The sequence below is a fragment of the Mirounga leonina genome, unplaced genomic scaffold (assembly GCF_011800145.1).
Source record: "Mirounga leonina isolate KUSES-001 unplaced genomic scaffold, KU_Mleo_1.0 Mir_176, whole genome shotgun sequence".
NCBI lineage: Eukaryota > Metazoa > Chordata > Mammalia > Carnivora > Phocidae > Mirounga > Mirounga leonina.
Window position 1 is genome coordinate 30,220,506 of NW_023270454.1, and position 18,842 is coordinate 30,239,347.

Below are 18,842 nucleotides of genomic sequence, written 5' to 3' on the forward strand. Positions count from 1 at the left end.
ACTCTTATTAAAAAGGTAGACTTTTCCAATTTTTGATAATACAAGTTATCCTGAAATGAAAATATACATAAATCTTAATGCAAATAGATCTAATAATTCCTTTAGGAAAAATTCCTAAAGGGTTTGTACATTTTTAAGAGACTTTGACTAATGATGCAAAAGTATTCTCTACAATGTTGTCTTAATTTACCATCAGATTAACAATGTGTGCGATTTCTTCTTTAACTCTACTTTTGACTACACTAGATGCTTAATTTTAAAAATTACCAAATCTATATGAATAAAATTTCATATTTGTTTCAGTTTTGATTACTAACGAGGCTGAATATTTTTATTATTAAAAAATTACCATTCTTTCTTTGTAATTCTTGTATTCTGTAATAGGTATTTGCTCTTCTAGTTATCAGTGGCAAAGCTAAAAAGTTTTTCTATTCTACCCAAACTGTGGCCTAGTTGTAAATTAAGCACAAGAGAATAATTTTGAGAACAACTTTTTTTCCCCATGAAGCTGTTTTTGAACTTTGCCTACTTTGCATGAGCTTTCCCTGATGTAGACCTGTTTCTTGTTTCTTTTACCAATAGTTAATGGAACACGAGATTGCAAGAGAGGTTTGGGGACAATATTTTCTGCATACTACATTTTAGTAATTACTGTGTTGTTGACACCATAACTGAAGTTATTATTACATGAAGTCTCAATAACTTTTTTCCACCCCAACACATGGTTTTCTGTGAGGGCGTGCAGAGAGCTTCTCCACTCTCTAAAGAGCTTGTGAAGGAAAACTAGGACTCAGGAAAGCCTGAGCCTTCCCTCCACTGTTGTGCAGTGTACAACCTATGGAACTATACAATGGGATCTTGGTTCATGTATTCCTCTGGGCTTCTATGTATAACTTAGCCAAAGAAGGAAAGTCACATTCAACTTACTGAGGACTTTGCTTGCAGCAGCAACCAAATCATAAGTTTTAGAATCATCATATATTATTCTGACAAGAAATTGTCCTTCTTCATCTAACTGTGCCTCTTTTCTGGAAAACAAAAACAGACAGGAGGCAAATGCTGAAATAAAAAAATAGCTAGTATAGCTAAAACTATTGTATAAACGATGGTTTGACACCTGAAATGGGATGTTTTTGGCAAATTTGTTTAAATCAATGCCATTTGCCTAAAAGTCTAATGATTAAGAAGAAATTATTTCACATTCTCCTCCCCAAATCAACATGATATATTTAAGCATAATTTAGCAAGACTAATATTTACATAGTACTCTAATGCCCAATACAATGCCTGATATTAACTATAATCAAGAAATAACTTTTGGGGGCGCCTGGGTGGCTCAGTCGTTAAGCGTCTGAATTCAGCTCAGGTCATGATCCTAGAGTCCTGGGATCGAGTCCCACATCGGGCTCCCTGCTCCGTGGGCAGCCTGCTTCTCCCTCTCCCACTCCCCCTGCTTGTGTTCCTGCTCTCACTGTCTCTGTCAAAGAAATAAATAAAATATTAAAAAAAAAAGAAAGAAAGAAAGAACTTTTGGTTCAACAAATAGTCAGCAAATATCGGTTGAGTCCCTCGCTGTGCCAGGCATGGTTTCAGGCATTAGGTATCGAGCATTTAGCAAGATAAACAAAAATACCTGACCTCTTGCAACATATGCATTCTAGCAGGGGAGACAGACCAGGCATATAATAAGTAACATATAATGGTAAGTAGTTTGAAGAAAAATAATGACAGATAGTGGGGTAGGGAGCTTGAGTACAAAAGCCAAGAAGCTGAGATACTGGCAATTGAGTAGAGTCTGAAAGAAGCTCTGGGAGTGAGCCAGAGCAATGTGGGGAAGAGGGCTAGGCAGGAGCAGCCTGGGGCATTGGGGGGACCAGCAGAGGCCAGTGTGGCTGGAACAGGCATGGGGGCAGAGTAGCTGTAAGGGAATGGGTCAGAGTGGTAGCAAGGGGCCTGGGTGGACATTAGGATGACTATGGCATTTACTTGAAAGAGATGGATGGTTTTTGCCTTTGTGACCCAAGAGCGAGAGGAACAGACCTATGTTAAAGGAATCAATCCTGCTGTTGCACTGAGACTGGACCAAAAGGGTTTAGGAGAGAGCAAGGAGACCAGTGAGGAGGCTACTGCCAACACTCAAGCCAGAAAGGCTGGTAAGTTGATTCAGAGTGGAAGCAGTGCAAGGAGGGAGGAGTGGTCCAAACTGAATATATTATGAGGGCAGAGTCAACATGATTTGCTGGTGGATTGGATAGAGGATGTGAGAAGAGGACAGGACACACAGATGACACTGAGGTTTTGGCCTGAGCAGCTGGAAGGATATCATCACCAACGGCTGAGCTGGAAAAAGCTGTTGGAAGTGGACTGGAGCAGGGGTGCGTTAGATCAAGGGTTATGTTTTAGGGGCGCCTCGGGGACTCAGTTGGGTAAGCATCCAACTCTTGATTTCAGCTCAGGTGTTGATCTCAGAGTCGTGAGTTCAAGCCCCACCTTGGGCTCCAAGCCCAGCATGGAGTCTACTTTAAAAAAAAAAAAAAAAGAGTTATGTTTTAAACATATTAGGTTTGAGGTGCCAAGTGGATGGATAAAATCTCCTAACATATCCTTAGCTTATTAAATACAGTAGCTCAAAATATATACAGTATTCATGAAAGGAAATTATACTTACCATTTTTAATGGTTGTCATGATCATAGAAGTATTTTTATCTTGATAAGATTTGGATTATTTTTCTCAAACAAGTGTCCAAAGGAGAAATCTATTATTCAAAATATTGCCAGCTGTAGAAGAGAACTGACAAGTTTGCTGATATCTTTTCCAGCGTTAAAAATCACAAATAGGTGGAGCTTGGAAATCCATCTGACTCTCAATCCAATTCATCTAAATCCCTGTAGGCTGCCAGGAGAATGCAAGACAAACCAGCCACTATCATCAGGTGAACTTGCAACACAGTAGCTCGAATAGCTACTCATGAAATGCTGCCAAGGCAGGCCACAGTCCCTTCCTCTCTCTCCCCGGGCCAGAATACCAGCGTCTGCTCAAGGGAAGAACTCCAAATGGTGCCATGGATTAGGTCCAGGGGGCATGGAGATATTCTTTAAAAGTACCCTGTGTGCTTAAGGGCGTACCATTTATTTGCCTGCAGTTGTGCATAACATTGCATGTAAAAAAAAAAAAAAAAAAGAACTTGATTTTGGTAGGCACAGAGATCTGAATTTCAGAGCCCAGAATTTACCAGCTGAATGAACTTGGACAACTCACACAAAGCACATGAACATTAAACCCCCACTTTTTAAAAACAAGAGCAGTACTATAACCCAGCTTCCACATTTTAAGAGATACAATGTGCAAAAATATGTTCTAAGCTGTTGAGGAGTGTATGTGTGTGTGTGTATTATTAATGGCCATAGTGCTTCCCATGTCTACGTATTCAAAAAATTAAAGAGCTGTATATAAGAAGTGGAAGTCTTCCTTTTGCTGAACTTACATAGCTATTAAATGAAGGGAACACAGGGTGCCTGGGTGGCTCAGTTGGTTAAGCAACTGCCTTCGGCTCAGGTCATGACCCTGGAGTCCCAGGATCGAGTCCCGCATCGGGCTCCCCGCTCAGCGGGGAGTCTGCTTCTCCCTCTGACTCTCCCCCCTCTCATGTGCTCTCTCTCTCTCATTCTCTCTGTCTCAAATAAATAAATAAATAAATAATCTTAAAAAAAATAAAATAAAATAAAATAAATGAAGGGAACACATGTTCCAAACCTCAAGTCTTTTTAATACCAAAGGTCAGTGAAATATCCCCAAATTATGAAGATGTAATGTACAAACACTGACTTATCTCTCGATAAATGCTATTATGTGTCTTATACATTCTAATTTCTAATTGTATAAAAATATAAAATATAGGCAGGGAAACCTTTTAAAGAATCCTCCCCTATCCCAATAACCACTGCTAACACTATATTTGAGTTGTTCATGCTTGAATATACTTGTATGGATGACACACACAATTATACTGCCTTAAAAATCTCCTTTTTTGACTTAGTATTTGATGGATATCTCTTCATTTCATTCAATACATTTCTATACTTTGCATAAAATTGCATTGTATAGACATATTGAAGTTTTAGTAGATACTGAGATTTCTTTTTTTTGCAAGTATAAACAATGTTGTGATGAGTATCTTTGTACCTATTAACTGTATTTCTATGTAAAAACGGAATAAATTCCGGGCACCTGGGTGGCTCAGTTGGTTGGGCGACTGCCTTCGGCTCAGGTCATGATCCTGGAGTCCCAGGATTGAGTCCTGCATCGGGCTCCCTGCTCAGCGGGGAGTCTGCTTCTCCCTCTGACTCTCCCCCCTCTCATGTGCTCTCTCTCTCTCATTCTCTCTCTCAAATAAATAAATAAAATCTTAAAAAAAAAAAAAAACGGAATAAATTCCTAGAAATGGGATTGCTGAGTTGAAGGATATGGATAGCCTTATTTTTCTCACTTTGCCACTAACATTTTATTACAAAATAGCATTGGTCAACAGATTACAATTTTGAATGCCCTCTAATTTAGGGCATTCTAATAAAATATAGATACATTTTAATTAAATATATAATAAAGTATAAATTAATCTATGCTCTCACTGTGCCCTCTTTTCTCTCTTCCAACTGGGATAAATCAGATGACATAAATTTCTATAATAAACTCAGTTCCTCAGAAACACTCACCAACCCATAACAATAGTTAAATGAATGAGGTACAAACAGAATACTCAATCCCTCTGCATAAAATAGAAGAATGGCCATTTCCCTAGAAAACCCCTAACTATGAGTCTATGCATTCCTTCTTTCTTTTCTCTTGTTTTAATAAAATAAACTCCCTCATCTTTTAAGCTTTACTTCCTGAAACGATCAGCCCAATGTGCTCCCTGGAGGGAGTACATGGAAGGAAACAGTAGTATATGGAAGGAAATAATCATCTTCTTTGAAAAATGTCACACTAAATTCTAATGAATTATTTAAAATACTTAGGATTCCTTATTTACATTTATCTTAGAAATCTTTTGGAATTTTGAGTGGCTCTTTAATTACTCTCCCCCCACCTCACCCCAGAAAGGGGTATTTTGCCACAAATATTTGAGCACCTATTATGCCCCAGGCACTTTTCTAAGTACTTTTAATATATTAATGAAGGAAATAAAGATCCCTGCCCTCAAAGAGCTTACATTTTTACTGGTAAAAACAATGAGCAATAACTATATACTCAAATTTTATAACCTATCTTGAGGTGATGAATGTTACAAAACAAAGTAGATGAGGATAAAGGGATGAAAGTAGGGATGTAGGAAGAAGGGGAAGGATACAGTATTAAAATAATGATTAGGGGCGCCTGGGTGGCTCAGATGGTTGAGCGTCTGCCTTCGGCTCAGGTCATGATCCCGGGGTCCTGGGATCGAGTCCCGCTTCGGGCTCCCTGCTCCTTGGGAGCCTGCTTCTCCCTCTGCTTCTTTCTCTCTCTCTGTCTCTCATGAATAAATAAATAAACTCTTTAAAAAAATAAATAAAATAAAATAAAATAAAATAAAATAAAATAAAATAAAATAAAATAATGATTATGAGAGGCTTCCTTGGAGAAGTTAATTTCCCAGCAAGATTTTAGGTGGTAAAATTGATCTCTATGACCTAATCTTTCTGGACCCATTTTCCTTTCTTCTGTAAATCATTCTTCATCTTTTTCCCTCTTCAGGGGAAAGGAAAATTTACAGTGCAAAAGGAGTAGTATGCAAAAGAATTAACTTCAGGCAATAAGATCAAAGAAGCTACTAGAAATACCTTCTCAATGTGTCTTAATTCTCAATACTACTTTTCTTCTAACTTCTGGACAAATTTGTATTTGTTCCGACTTTATGCTGTCAAATGATTTAGCCTCCAGAGGGTGCAGAGATGATAATAACCATCTCTCAGATACATCTTGAAGATATATCTGCCACTATTTTTGGGGAGAAGCTTCAGTGGGCCTCCTTCTGACATTACACTCTTCCTTTGCTCCTCTTGGAGATGTTTTTTTCCCTCGCTACTTAAAACCACAGAGGATAACCAGCAAAGAAAAGCTGGGAAGTAAGCTAATACTCAGATTACATAAACAATTTCTATAATTCAGGTAATATTAGCTCACCTCATAATTCTCCATAAGTTTCTTTTTTCTTAAAAGCAAAAGTAAGGGATGCTTCAAATATATAGATACAACGTTTCTAACAAATTTAAGGTTTATTTTCTTGACAGAATTTCTTTTGTGCTTAAATTATCCAAATTCAGCCAAGTACACTAACCCAATTTTCTAGATTCACTCACCTTTCAGAATATATTTTCTGAGCATTAACTTTGTTTAAATTGTAGTATAGACAAAGCAAGGATGTAATTCCCTGTTATTTAAATTATATTTAGTTTACATGTGAAAAAAACAGAGGTTGATCTGCGAAACAATTTTAAATTTTCTCAAAAATGAAAGATTTTGGACATACTTTTTTTCCCAATAACTCTCACAACAATGTTGTGATGAGTATCTTTGTAGCTATTAACTGTATTTCTATGTAAGTGGAATGACAGCAAATATCATATGAACCCAGAAGTAAACTGGATTAAAATATATTCAATAGTGTTCATTTATGAAATGCAACCGATAGAACTATTATCATCATATATCCGAGTTTGTTATTATATCCTGCTGCTTCCTATTATTTTAAATATCTCTTGGATAACCCCAAAGAATACAGTCTTCCCCCTCTTTCCAAATATCGCTTGTAGTAGTTTGTGTTATCTTTACCTATATACTCAATAACTGTATTTGGGCTAAGCATTACATTTTTCTACTTGGTGCATTATTCAATAAAAGAAGTCAGCATACGGTAAGACATATTAAGAGATTTATTTTTAAAGTGGCTTAAATGAGGTTGGATGAAGTGGGGGAAAAAAGGCCCTTTCTTTGGTTAACAAGTAAACCTAAACAGAGAGAAACTCATCTGGTTTCATCTGTACCATAAGTCAGAGTGTTTTCTCACGCAGCATGCAAAAGAAGCAGCTAAGCTACTTCCACAGGAGGCTGCACTAAGCTTGGGCAGGTTCACCTCTCAGTGGTTCTGTTTCTTCATCTGTAAAATAGAGGAACAGCAGTGCTTACCTGGAGTCCTGTTGGATGGCAGAATTAGTCTACATAACAGATTGAGAATAGTGTCTCCCACCCATTTAATGCCCAATACACCCAACCAGCAATATTTTAGTTGTTGAAGAAGAGGAAGGAGGAGGAAGACAAACTGGTAAGTGGAGAGGAGAAGGAAAGAAATGACAATCAAATATTGGGAATTTGTATTCAGCATCAAAAATGTCAAACTAAAGGTGCACTTAATTTGTTGATTTGATGGTAAGTTCTCTTAATTCAAATAGCCAAGAACAAATAAGTCCTGTCTTCCCTAAGGACTTTAAAAATAAAAGACCAAGCTCTCACCTAGAGATGGAATAAGAAATCATCATGTTCCATATATTTGTAGCCACAGCAAGTGTTTAAAAATTAAGTAGGCGCACATGAACAATTTTCCTAGTAGTCATTTCCCTCCTTTTAGTGATGGCTATTTGTTGGAATATAAATTGATCATTTATTTACACTAATTACCTTCCCCAAAAGAGTAGTAGGTATTTTTACTGTGGTGTTCTGTGGTTTTGGCTTTTGCCTTTTGCTTTTCTAATCATTGGTGCCTAACCCAAGTGCTGGAACATGAGCTCAATAAATGTATGAATCTTTTAAAAGAAGTGAATGTATTAACTAAACCCATTTCCCTCAAATGTTTCTAAATGCCTATTAAAAATCAAGCAATCAAACATTACTGGCAAAACTGAGCAGTTTGTTTTCAAGCTACCATTTAATTTTTAAAGACTAGGTACACAATTTGTCATAAATATCCAGGCAGCATTTCTCATAACTCCATACTTAAGGAGTTAATCCTTAACTGTGAAATGTGAATGTACAAAAAACTGAATTCATATTCTGACACTGAATTCCTGCTGTTATACACTTTTCAGATAAGTTTAGTGTACTAGAAGGACCTGACTTTTAAGTAAAGAGGTTTCTCATAGAGGTAAGAAAGCAGGTGTTCTGTGATGTAGACCCTGAATACAGGCATCTTAAAAATAAAGTCTCAAAATAGGGTCTGACCTCAGAAGGAAAAGGTGAGCACACATCAAACAATCAACCTGACCAGTTATCTTTGAAAACCATTATCACAGAACATGTTTAATTAAAAAACAGAATGTAGATGTCATCTTGACAATAGCCCCAAGATGGTCTATTTTAGTGCACATTTTAAGGACATCATAAATGCTGAGTTGTGTCCAACCAGTACTAAAATTGAAATCCCCCACTTGCAAAACACAGATTACTCTATATAATATCTAAAAAGTTAAAAATTCACATTGTTTTTCTTCTGAGTGGTTGTGAAGTATTAATGATCTCTCAATTTTCAGTAGTGGATTCACACTAGGTCTGAATCTGCAAAGGAGAAACTCTGGATTAAGGCAGCTGCCGAGGGGAGAAGGGGAGAGATGGGTCCTTTAAATGCAACGATGGCTTCCTGCTTGGAGTCTCTTTCAGTTAATAAACGTCCCTCCTTAAGGCAATGTGTTCACTCATCCAAGTACTATAAACAGTAACAGTAAATGCTGTCAAGAGTGACACATATTGAGGCAAAGTGACATCACTCTTGATATATAATTGCATTTTCTTTCTTTGTACAGGTTGCCACAGAGTCTCATTAGTAACTGCCCGAATTCTGAAGGCACATCTATAAACATCTCATATGAGGCACTTTCAGTAGCTTCATCAGACAAATGAATTCACTTAGGTCTTTGTGTGTGCACTTCATCATGAACTCACCTTGTGACCTGCTGAGTCACAAATCTTCTAAAAATAAATGAGTTGCTCAAAATTTCTGAGGCTCTGGTTTTCTTTAATAAATGTGCTAGTTGGTGAATAAAACCACCTCTAAAAATGTCATAGCCAAAATCACCTGTATAAGTGCTTGAAAAGCCCAGGAAAACAAAAACAAAAATGAGTAGTACTAATACACATGCATATTGCCCAGGCCCATGCTAAACTGGCTGCCTTTGGAAAGAAGGTTCTTCTCTTTGCGGGAAAGCACATAATATAATCATTGCAAGCCTACCTCTGTTCAAATCCTTGCTGTGATGATTAACAGCTGAGTGATTTGACACAGGGCTTTAAAGTCTTGAAGGCTCAGTTCCCTTACTTACAAAACAAGGACAATGAACAACTCTATTTTCTCTGGTGGTTGTGAGGATTAGGTGAGACAATGAGTATAAAGCACTTTTCAATAGTGGGGACTGGGACTGAGGAAGCTTATGGTAGGTGTGCAGTATATATGAGCTGTTACGTTCAAAACTCAATGACATGATGAGCATTCTCGTCTGGGTTTTACATTTAATTTCAGTATTACAAACATTTATCTACAGATTATAACACTGACTTTAAACAGCACTCTATCTACCCAGCTTTTAGACACTTGCTAAAGGATTCAATCCTGTCCTGAATCCAATCCAGTAGCTGGTTTTTGGTATATGAAATTGGTAATTCAACAGTAGTGTTTTCAATCTTCTATTATATACATACACAGAGGGAGATGACACAAAAGAACTCTGACTCTTCCAAAAGGAGCTGCTATAATATACTACTCTATCTTCTGCCTTTGCTGATATTAAAAAAAAAAAAAGTCCATTTCAACAGAGTTTATATTGTGTTAAATAGTGGTTATAAATGTCATCAATCTGACATACTAAATCCTGGTTATAGAAAAAAAATCTGTGAATGTGTATGTGTTCTACTCCCTAGAAATTAAAAATGTGAAGGATTATATATATAATATATTATATATATAATAACACACCACACATATACACACACACAACACATACACACATACACACATACACATGGGGGAAAGAGAGAGAGAGAAGATAAAGACCACAATATACCAGGCTCTTTCTTAGATAACTGCTACAAAGCTTAGAATCTACCGAGACAAAACAAATATTAATCAATAACAGAAATACATAATTATAAACCCTGGTATGTACCATAAAGAAAAATCACAGTTTCGGAGGTGAGAGAAGCCTTCCTTTAAGAAGTCACATTTGTTTTGCCATCTCAGAGCTGAAACACATTCCCATTTCTGGGTAGGGGATGGGGAGAGTGAAGAGGAGAATCTGCTAAGCACAGGTGTTATCCAGACACATAATATGACCTCACTGATAGGAGGAATTCTTAATCTCAGGAAACAAACTGAGGGTTGCTGGAGTGGTGGGGGATGGGAGGGATGGGGTGGCTGGGTGGTGGACATTGGGGAGGGTGATACACATTTTCCCCCAATGGGATAGCTTATCCAAACTGATAAGCTATGGTGAGCACTGTGAATTGTGTAAAACTGTTGAATCACAGACCTGTATCTCTGAAACAAATAATACATTATATGTTTAAAAAAGAAGAAGAAGATAGCAGGAAGGGAAAAATGAAGGGGGGAAAATCGGAGGGGGAGACGAACCATGAGAGACTATGGGCTCTGAGAAACAAACTGAGGGCTCTAGAGGGGAGGGGGGTGGGGGATGGGTTAGCCTGGTGATGGGTATTAAAGGGCACGTTCTGCATGGAGCACTGGGTGTTATGCACAAACAATGAATCATGGAACACTACATCAAAAACTAATGATGTAATGCATGGTGATTAACATAACATAATAATAATAAAAAAAATTCAAAGTCTTCAGGAACTGAAAACTGGCCCATGAGGTTGGAGTGCTGAGAGAAAGCAGGGTATGTGGACTGAAAGGTCCCCATGTTTGAGTGATATGAAAATTGATCACAAAGAATTTCAATAAAACAAAAATTTAATATTTCTTGATTCGACAATGAATGGTAAGTAGATCAGAATATGCAATGGATCCAAAACCACAGTAACAAAGAGGTACAAAAACTACTTCAGAATATTTGCCTTTTACCTGGAATAGGGACTTCTTTAACCTCAATATTTTTCGACAGAAAAAAGGTGCTCCGTCTTACTAGGCACAAAAACACCATTTTCCCACTGTTTCCTGTTTAATGAACAATGAAGCAAAGAAGCAGATGGAAAAGCTGCAAGTACTCATGTCTTCTGAGTTGTCACCCTCTGAACTGGGCCAGTTATACAGATTTCTTAAAGCGTGTTTTCCTGTTAATGTCTACACACTATCGACTCATAACTATCGCCTTCCAACACACTGAAGAGAAACATGTGCTCAAGTCCCTTTTCCTGCAGAGAGGCAAGAGTCGAAAGGACATTGTTCCTTGTAAACAGTAGCAATGTCTAGTTAACATCGGCCACAGCTATGTCTGGATAGGTCAAAAGGGAGAATACAGATTTTCTAATTTTTCCTCTGGCTCTGATGTTAATGAACAAAGCTCCTTCTCTGAAATACCTAATTAAATATGTTTCTATGATTTTTTGTTCAATTCTCAAAAATTGCAGAAAATATTTGCAAGTATTTCAAGTAAAACAAAGACTTAGCTTGATTTCAGGGGGATACTTCAAATCATCAAAGAAATACCCTGAGATCAGGCTATGACCTGGCCTATCACTTACACATCATGCTGCTCACCAGACATGGTCCAGGTTCCGGGAGAGTCTTAGGTGAAGAGCTCACTGGCAGATATGTGGAGGGATTTACACACGGACATCTTTCTCCTAGTAAGAATAACTTCAAATGCTAGTGACCTTATCAACCAACAGACTGTGCCTACCTCCATCTTTCAGGCTAACTAGCAGGTCTTCCTACAGGAAAAGGTCTCGATCCTAACAATTATCTAATTTACCTATTTTTATCTGTATATTATTTTTTTATTTGGACCGAGGAAGTTTCTGGGTGTGACAATATGGTTTCATTTTTTTTTTTAAGATTTTATTTATTTATTTGAGAGAGAGAGCATGAGAGGGGTGAGGGTCAGAGGGAGAAGCAGACTCCCCGCTGAGCAGGGAGCCCGATGCGGGACTCGATCCCGGGACTCCAGGATCATGACCTGAGCCGAAGGCAGTCGCTTAACCAACTGAGCCACCCAGGCACCCAATATGGTTTCATTTTTATATGTATATTACATTAGCTCCTATTTCTATCTTAAAAGAAGCGTTTCTATCATCTGGCACCAGAAGAGCAGGGTTGGAGTCCCGACCTTTTAGCTTCCTGTATATAATCCCCTAGGACAGTCCCTTAACCTCTTGGAAGCTCAAGTTTATCACTAAAAATAAACAAACAACAAACAATGTTGCACTCACTTATCTGTGGAATCTACAAAGGACAAACTCAGAGAAACGAGTAAAGTGGCGGTTACCAAGGGGTGGAGGTGGGGGAAATGGGGAGCTGTTGTGCAAAGGGTAAGACTGCCAGTTGTAAGATTAACAAGCTGATTATAACTAATAACATTGTATCATATACTTGAATGTTACTAAGAGAGTAGAGCTTAAATGTTCTTACCACAAAAAAGAAATGATAACTGTGTAATAGAAGTGGTAACTAATACTATGGTGGCAATCATTTCACACGTGGCAATCATTTCACACTTCATAAATGTATCTAATCAACACATCGTACGCCTTAAACTTCCACAATGTTATGTGTCAATTATATCTCAATAAAGCAGGAAAAAAAATGAGCTGGAAAAGTCTTTCCAATTTCAAATGGGTACTGTTGCACTCAACTGAAATTGCATGGAGGAAAGGACTGGAAATTTTAAACAGTTTTTAAAATATAGAGTACCAGTGATATATAAAAACCTACTTGAACAAGGGTACAGAAAGGTATAGAAATTTAATTGTATGGCCTCATGAATATGAAAATCTGATTAAAATATGACAAAACATAGGGGCACTGGGTGGCTCAGTGGTTTAAGTATCTGCCTTCAGCTCAGGTCATGATCCCAGAGTTCTGGGATCAAGCCCCATCAGGCTCCTTGCTCAGCGGGGAGCCTGCTTCTCCCTCTCCCTCTGCCTGCTGCTCCCCCTGCTTGTGCTCTCTCTCATTCTCTCTCTCTCTATCACATAAATAAATACAATCTTAAAAAAATAAAATATGGCAAAACATAGTGCCTTATTTTGCTTGTTTTAATTTTTTTTTTTTTGATAAAATGTATATGAGGAGCAAATGCTACATTTTCAAACAGTAAATAAGGATTAGGGGAGGGAGGATGAGAAAAATGTAAGATTGATTCCAAAGTGGAAGCAGCATCATGAAAGTAACAATCCTCCCACAATCTGCAGAATGGAGAGGGAGGGTGGGACAAGTCAGACACAGAGAACCCAGTCACAGTGCTGTTAAGAGAAGGACAAAGGAAAGTGTTAGGAGCCAGAATGAAAGAAGAGGAGAGTCTCAGGGGCACTTCAAATTCAAAGAACTGGTATCAGTTGCACAGAATGGACAAAAGAGAAAAACAAGTGAAAATGACAAGGAAGTTACTACTTATCCTAGAGTGATGAGGGAACATTTAGTTTATGTAGACCTCAATGAGCTACTGTTGCTTAAAGGAGAACTTCTTATCTTTCAGGTGAGCTGGGAAGAGAAAAGTTGAAAAATTTTGGTTCTGGATGAAATTAATAATAGTTACCATTTATTAAATAGTTCCTTTTCAAAAACTGTGCTAAGCACTTTCGGATATTTTTCAACATGTTACAACAACTCTATACAATAGGTATTATGTTCTCCTTACTCCGAAAGGCTTAGAAAACTTAGGCAACTTGGGAAAATCACATAACTAGCTTATAGCAAAGCACGTGCCTATATGAACCATAATGATTAATTTGTGATTAGCAAATTCAACTAGATACATTAATTTCAAAACTGGAAGATAAGCATGTTTCTATGCTTGAGTTACGGGCAGAAATCCTTCCATGTCTGTGTTATAGGCAGAAAATTCAAGAAAAAATAAGACAAAAATATCCTGATAACTCTGAAAAGAGTTAGTAGCATGATAAGATTTTATTTAGAGGCAAGGAGTATATCTTACTTTTCTACCCTCAGTGCCTAAAACACTACCCTATGCTCATTAAGACTAAGCTTAACTAGAAAATGAAAAAAAGGAATAAATCAATGAATGAAAAAGTATGCTGCCCTGCTGTGGGTAAATCAGTTAAAACCATACTAAACATATATGAATTCTTTATTCAAGGAAGATGATTGACAGCCTTCTAGAGGAATTGCTCCAACATGTACCAACTAATGGTGTGATTACATCTTTTCAAATCTCATACTAAAATTTCGATCCAAATATTTATCTCATACCTTTTAGTAAGACAGAGAAGGGCTAAGCCATGTACTGTATAGCACTATGGAGTTTCATATCTATTTTTAATTTGTTCCTTGGCCTGCTCAACTCGAGGCAAAATAGTTTTTAGGAAGTCATTTTGTTTGCTTGTTTTCGATAAACTTTTAATCATCTTAGATTTTTTTCAGTTTTTTGAATCCATCTTTATGTTTCAGTGAAGTTAAACCAATCTAAAATTGAACCCATTAATTTGATGCAATGATTAGTTTTGCCAGGGATGATGGAAGAATAACAGAAATGATTAAATCAAGTAGTTCGGTGCTTTTCTAATAGCTATATCCTGACTTCATGTTTTCTCTGAAATGATGATTGATTTTCTTCATCACCTTGGGACCACGGCTTCTAGAAAGGACCATGTGAAAATTGAAAAGAAACCAACAAAACAAGATTTAAAATAGATTCAGAGGTCTCTTTTTCTTTTTCATATGTATATTTGGTCTGGATCAGAGGTTAGCAAACTACAACCCATGGATTAAATCCAGGCCACTGCCCCAATTGTCTGGTCTGAGAGCAAAGAATCATTTTTATATTTTAGATAGTCACATTTTAACAGTTATGTCCATACCTACATAATAACCTCAATATTGACTTTTGGCCTGCAGCGCCTGGATTATTTACTATCTGGCCCTTTAAGAGAATGTTTGCTGACCCTTAGTCTAGATTTTTTTTTTTTTTTCTTAAAAGGAAGAATTTAAAGCCTCTGTGAAATGGTTATATGATTGGTAAGAGTGTAAGTGGATACAGAGTTTACAATGAAGCATTTTTGGCTCCTACCACTTAGAATTTGCTGTCTGGAATCTGTTACTTAGGGTTTTATTTGTCATTAAATGTTTGGCATCCTTTCTCATGAAGAATGTATAGCTATTTCCTACTAAACCAAAAAAAAATGTTATGTAAAGTTTTATAAATATTGATTTGTATAGTTTCTCACAAACCAAAAAGGAAGATGGAGACGTTTGGTACTTACGGAGACCAAAAAAAAAAAAAAAAAAAAAAAGTCACACATTTAGTTTTTCATAAAAAGTTAAAACAGAAAGTGTATTGTATATTTTGCATATTGAACCATTGGTTACAGTGATCCTTCCCTCCTGGAGTAGAAGATGAAATTGAGAGGAGGCATCAGAATCTTCCAAGGAGCATTTTCAAATTAAGCTCCTCCAAATTCTCCTCTCCTGCCCCTAGGCAGTGAGAATCTCTTTGCTCTGCTAAGCAAATGCTCTTCCAGGGAGTACAAAGTCACCCCTCAGGGGTACTGACTGGGTTGGAAACCAATGAGCTGCTTTAATCCCCCTCAACACAGAAAACTGAACAATGTTCTCTATTCCAGATCCTAAATGCTACCCAAGACAATAAGGGCTCCAACAAAAGGGATGCTCAGACAAAAATGATTAAAGTTAACACCTGCATTACAACACTAGTTTAACTAACAGTATTCCCCTTGCTGGGGTACATAATTGTTGCAGGGGTACATATAAAAAGACACATATGATTTGTTTCATTTTACCAGAAGAAAAGATTTTGAATGATTTAAATTATCAACACTTGAACAGATTAAGAATACTGTCCAGAAATACTTAGAGATAAATTAGTGAGTTAAAAGATATTGATGTTTAACTTAAAATCAATACACTGTTTTTTAAAGTAGAATGTAACAAAGTTCTTAGCCTACTTTGAGAGAGTTAAGTTCTCACACCAGTGGAATTTGAATATTTTTCGATATTTTGACCTTCTCTGGGGAAAATGTGGCCAATACAAACAAATCAGTGATAATTTAATTTTTGAAAATTTCTGATACATTTCTCTATAAAGCATATTTTTCATCTTTGTATTTAACAGTGATTTAAGTTGGTAGTGGGTAGGACATACACTCTAAATCTGGTTAAAACACATAATAGCTATTTAGCCATAATAGCTATCTTTTATTGTGCCCTCAAAATTTCAAATATATTGTCATAGCATATTCTCTCAGAAATTTGGAGATTTCTATATTATGGATGAGAAAACATGTGGGTGATATGCATGATGCTTTCATAAATTCACAAAGTGGCTTAAAGATAATCCTATACTTAAATTACAGTCTAAAATCTTGCTTTTGACGTCTGCCTCCTCTATAACTCTAACAAGCATAATAAAAATTATGAAGGCATTAATAAAGTAGATCCAAATCTACTTTATTCAAATCCCTAAGTAAGCTTTAGTACCTAAATACTCATTTGATTCAATCCATAATTTCCAAATCTCCACTGCTCTTTATAATATGTGGATATGCCCTGTGGGTAACATAATTGGCTCATGGAACATGAAACCAGGCTCAAAGGTACAGACCCAGGGAAGAGAAAAGTCGCATTCTAGAGCTTAATATTTAACCCTGGCCGTTTCCATGGAAACGGATATTTAAAAGAAATCATTATCATGTAACTGCATAATAAGACTTGATAGAATTGACTGCCAACAGTTGCAATGTATTTAGAAAAAAATAGCATGAAAACACCACCTACTTGATATAACAAAATGAAATCAGTGAGGTCAGGAAATGAAAGTAAAGAATAACAATGTGTTCTCCTCCGCCCACCCAGGTAATCACTTCCTCTACTTCCATTTCAATGTGACCTATTGTCGCTCCATCGCTCCAGGATGAAAACCCTTATACATGGTTTTGGTATAGCTAGTTGGTTGTGCTCCTCTATACAAGTCAAACGCAAATTTCACCAGAGTAAGAGAAGAAAGAATTTTGTGAGATCGAAATGTTCAACATGCCCGCGGAAATGATCCATCATTCCAACAGGCTTAAAGTCTCAGGTGGCTGTGGTATTTCCGTCCGCATCCAAAGTACCGTCAGCGCTAGACTGAAACTAGGATGCGCTCCTACATGGCAGCCTTCACCATAGCAGAAGCCAAAAAGAAGGGGGAGGGGTAGATTTTGAGAAAATGAAAGAAAAAAAATCCAATTTTACTTTATTTCAAATGAATAAATGCACTTGATTCAGTTGCTCAAGAAATCATCCCAAGAGAAGTGAGTTTTGGCACACTAGAAAGGCTTAACTATTTTATGTGTCTTCGAGGTGTGTAAATTCTAAACGAGCCAAGGTTTCCTGTTTGTTTCTAAGGCCTCAGGCTCTTTGAACGTCGCGGAGGCCTTAGTGGTCCCCGGGGCCCCTCTCCGCGTGGGAGTCGCCCGGCTTGCAGAGGCTCGGAGCCGCCCGGGCGCTGGCAGAGCGTTCCCACGCTCAGGCCGGGTCGGGAGGCCGCGGTGACCCCGGGGGCTCCTTCCCCTGGCTTTCGCCCTCGCAGCCCCGCCCCGGCCGCCCCTCCTCTCCGGGTCCCCGCTCCGGAGCGTGGGAGCGCAGCTGCAGCCGGGAGCGGCGGGCGGAGGCATCTCCGAGGATGAGCGCCCGCGCCCCAGGCAGGAAGCGGAGAATGCAATGAGGCGCGGGGGACAGCGCCGGGGCCGCCCCGGGACGCCCCCCACCCCCACCCACCTCGCGCGCGCACACGCACACACACACACACACACACACACACACGGACGCACGTACACGCAGCGCGCGCCGCCAGAGCGGGGCCCAAGCTAGAGGGGCCAGTCACTTACTTGATGTCTTCCCACACCTCCGGCCCGTAATTGCGGATCACCAGCAGCTCCAGCGCGTGATTCACAAATCCGTACTGCAGGGACAGGGGACACCTGAGCGCCAGGGACCAGCGGTGGGTGGGAGGGGGCTCGAGGGTGGGCTGCAGCATCAGCTGTCACAGCTCTGGTTTAACCTTGTCCCCCGCCCTCTGGCTCCGCTCGGTTCGGGGTACTGGTGCTAAAGAGAGGCATCAGACGCGCGCCACCTCCACCCCAATCAAAGGCCGATCTTTTCCGCCACCGTCCGCCCCGTCGCCATGCCACCTTCTTATCTCTCCGCTCACCTGTCACCGCTCCGAAGCAGGCTGGGCATCCGGGAGAGTGTGGCAAAGGGGACGCGAACCCGGCACATCCCCCGCCACTGGCCCTCAGCCACCCACGCCGGTGGGGTCCGCCTGAGACGAAAGCCCCCGCGCCTCAGCCGCAAGTCCCCTTCCCGAGCCCGGGAAGTGGCGGCGCGATGCCGAGTGGCGGACCCTCCCCTCAGGAGCGAAGGCACTGACCGCCCCCGTCGCGATCCCCAGCGTTCCCGCTACCCCTGCCCAGGACACAGGCAAAACAGAGAGACTGCTCCCGCGACCTGCGGTGCGCTCCCCCGGCCCCCGCGCCAAGCTCGGGTGGCGCGGCCGCTTCCCTTGGGCAGCCAGGCCCGCGAGGCACGGCGTGAGGTTCCTAGCCTGCCCCGGCTGGAGGCACTCACCATGGTGTCTGCGACCCGAGCCGAGGAGGCAGCCCCCACGCAGAGGCACGGCCGAAGGGACCCGGGTGGCGGCTGCAGCAGCGACCGCGCAACAGGACCGCGGCGGCAGCATAGAGCTGGAA

The 18,842-nt window shown here is 39.4% G+C and overlaps 1 protein-coding gene across 3 annotated transcripts in view; it reads right to left on the reverse strand.

Annotated features, from left to right (window-relative positions):
* GUCY1B1 (guanylate cyclase 1 soluble subunit beta 1) overlaps positions 1-18,842 on the reverse strand; it is a 51,953-nt gene extending 33,111 nt beyond the window's left edge. Inside the window, exons 1-4 of one of the 3 annotated variants that reach the window (XM_035022844.1) lie at positions 18,721-18,842; positions 18,305-18,415; positions 17,982-18,055; positions 928-1,028 (exon numbers count right to left, since the gene is read on the reverse strand). Coding sequence is in view for 1 of the 3 variants with exons in the window: in XM_035022843.1 (XP_034878734.1) it covers positions 928-1,028; positions 17,982-18,055; positions 18,721-18,723 (178 nt within the window). In the remaining 2 variants the exon portion in view is untranslated. Of the gene's footprint in view, positions 1-927; positions 1,029-2,668; positions 3,559-17,981; positions 18,056-18,304; positions 18,416-18,720 lie in introns of those variants that run through there. The other 2 variants (XM_035022843.1, XM_035022845.1) reach the window with 2 other exon arrangements.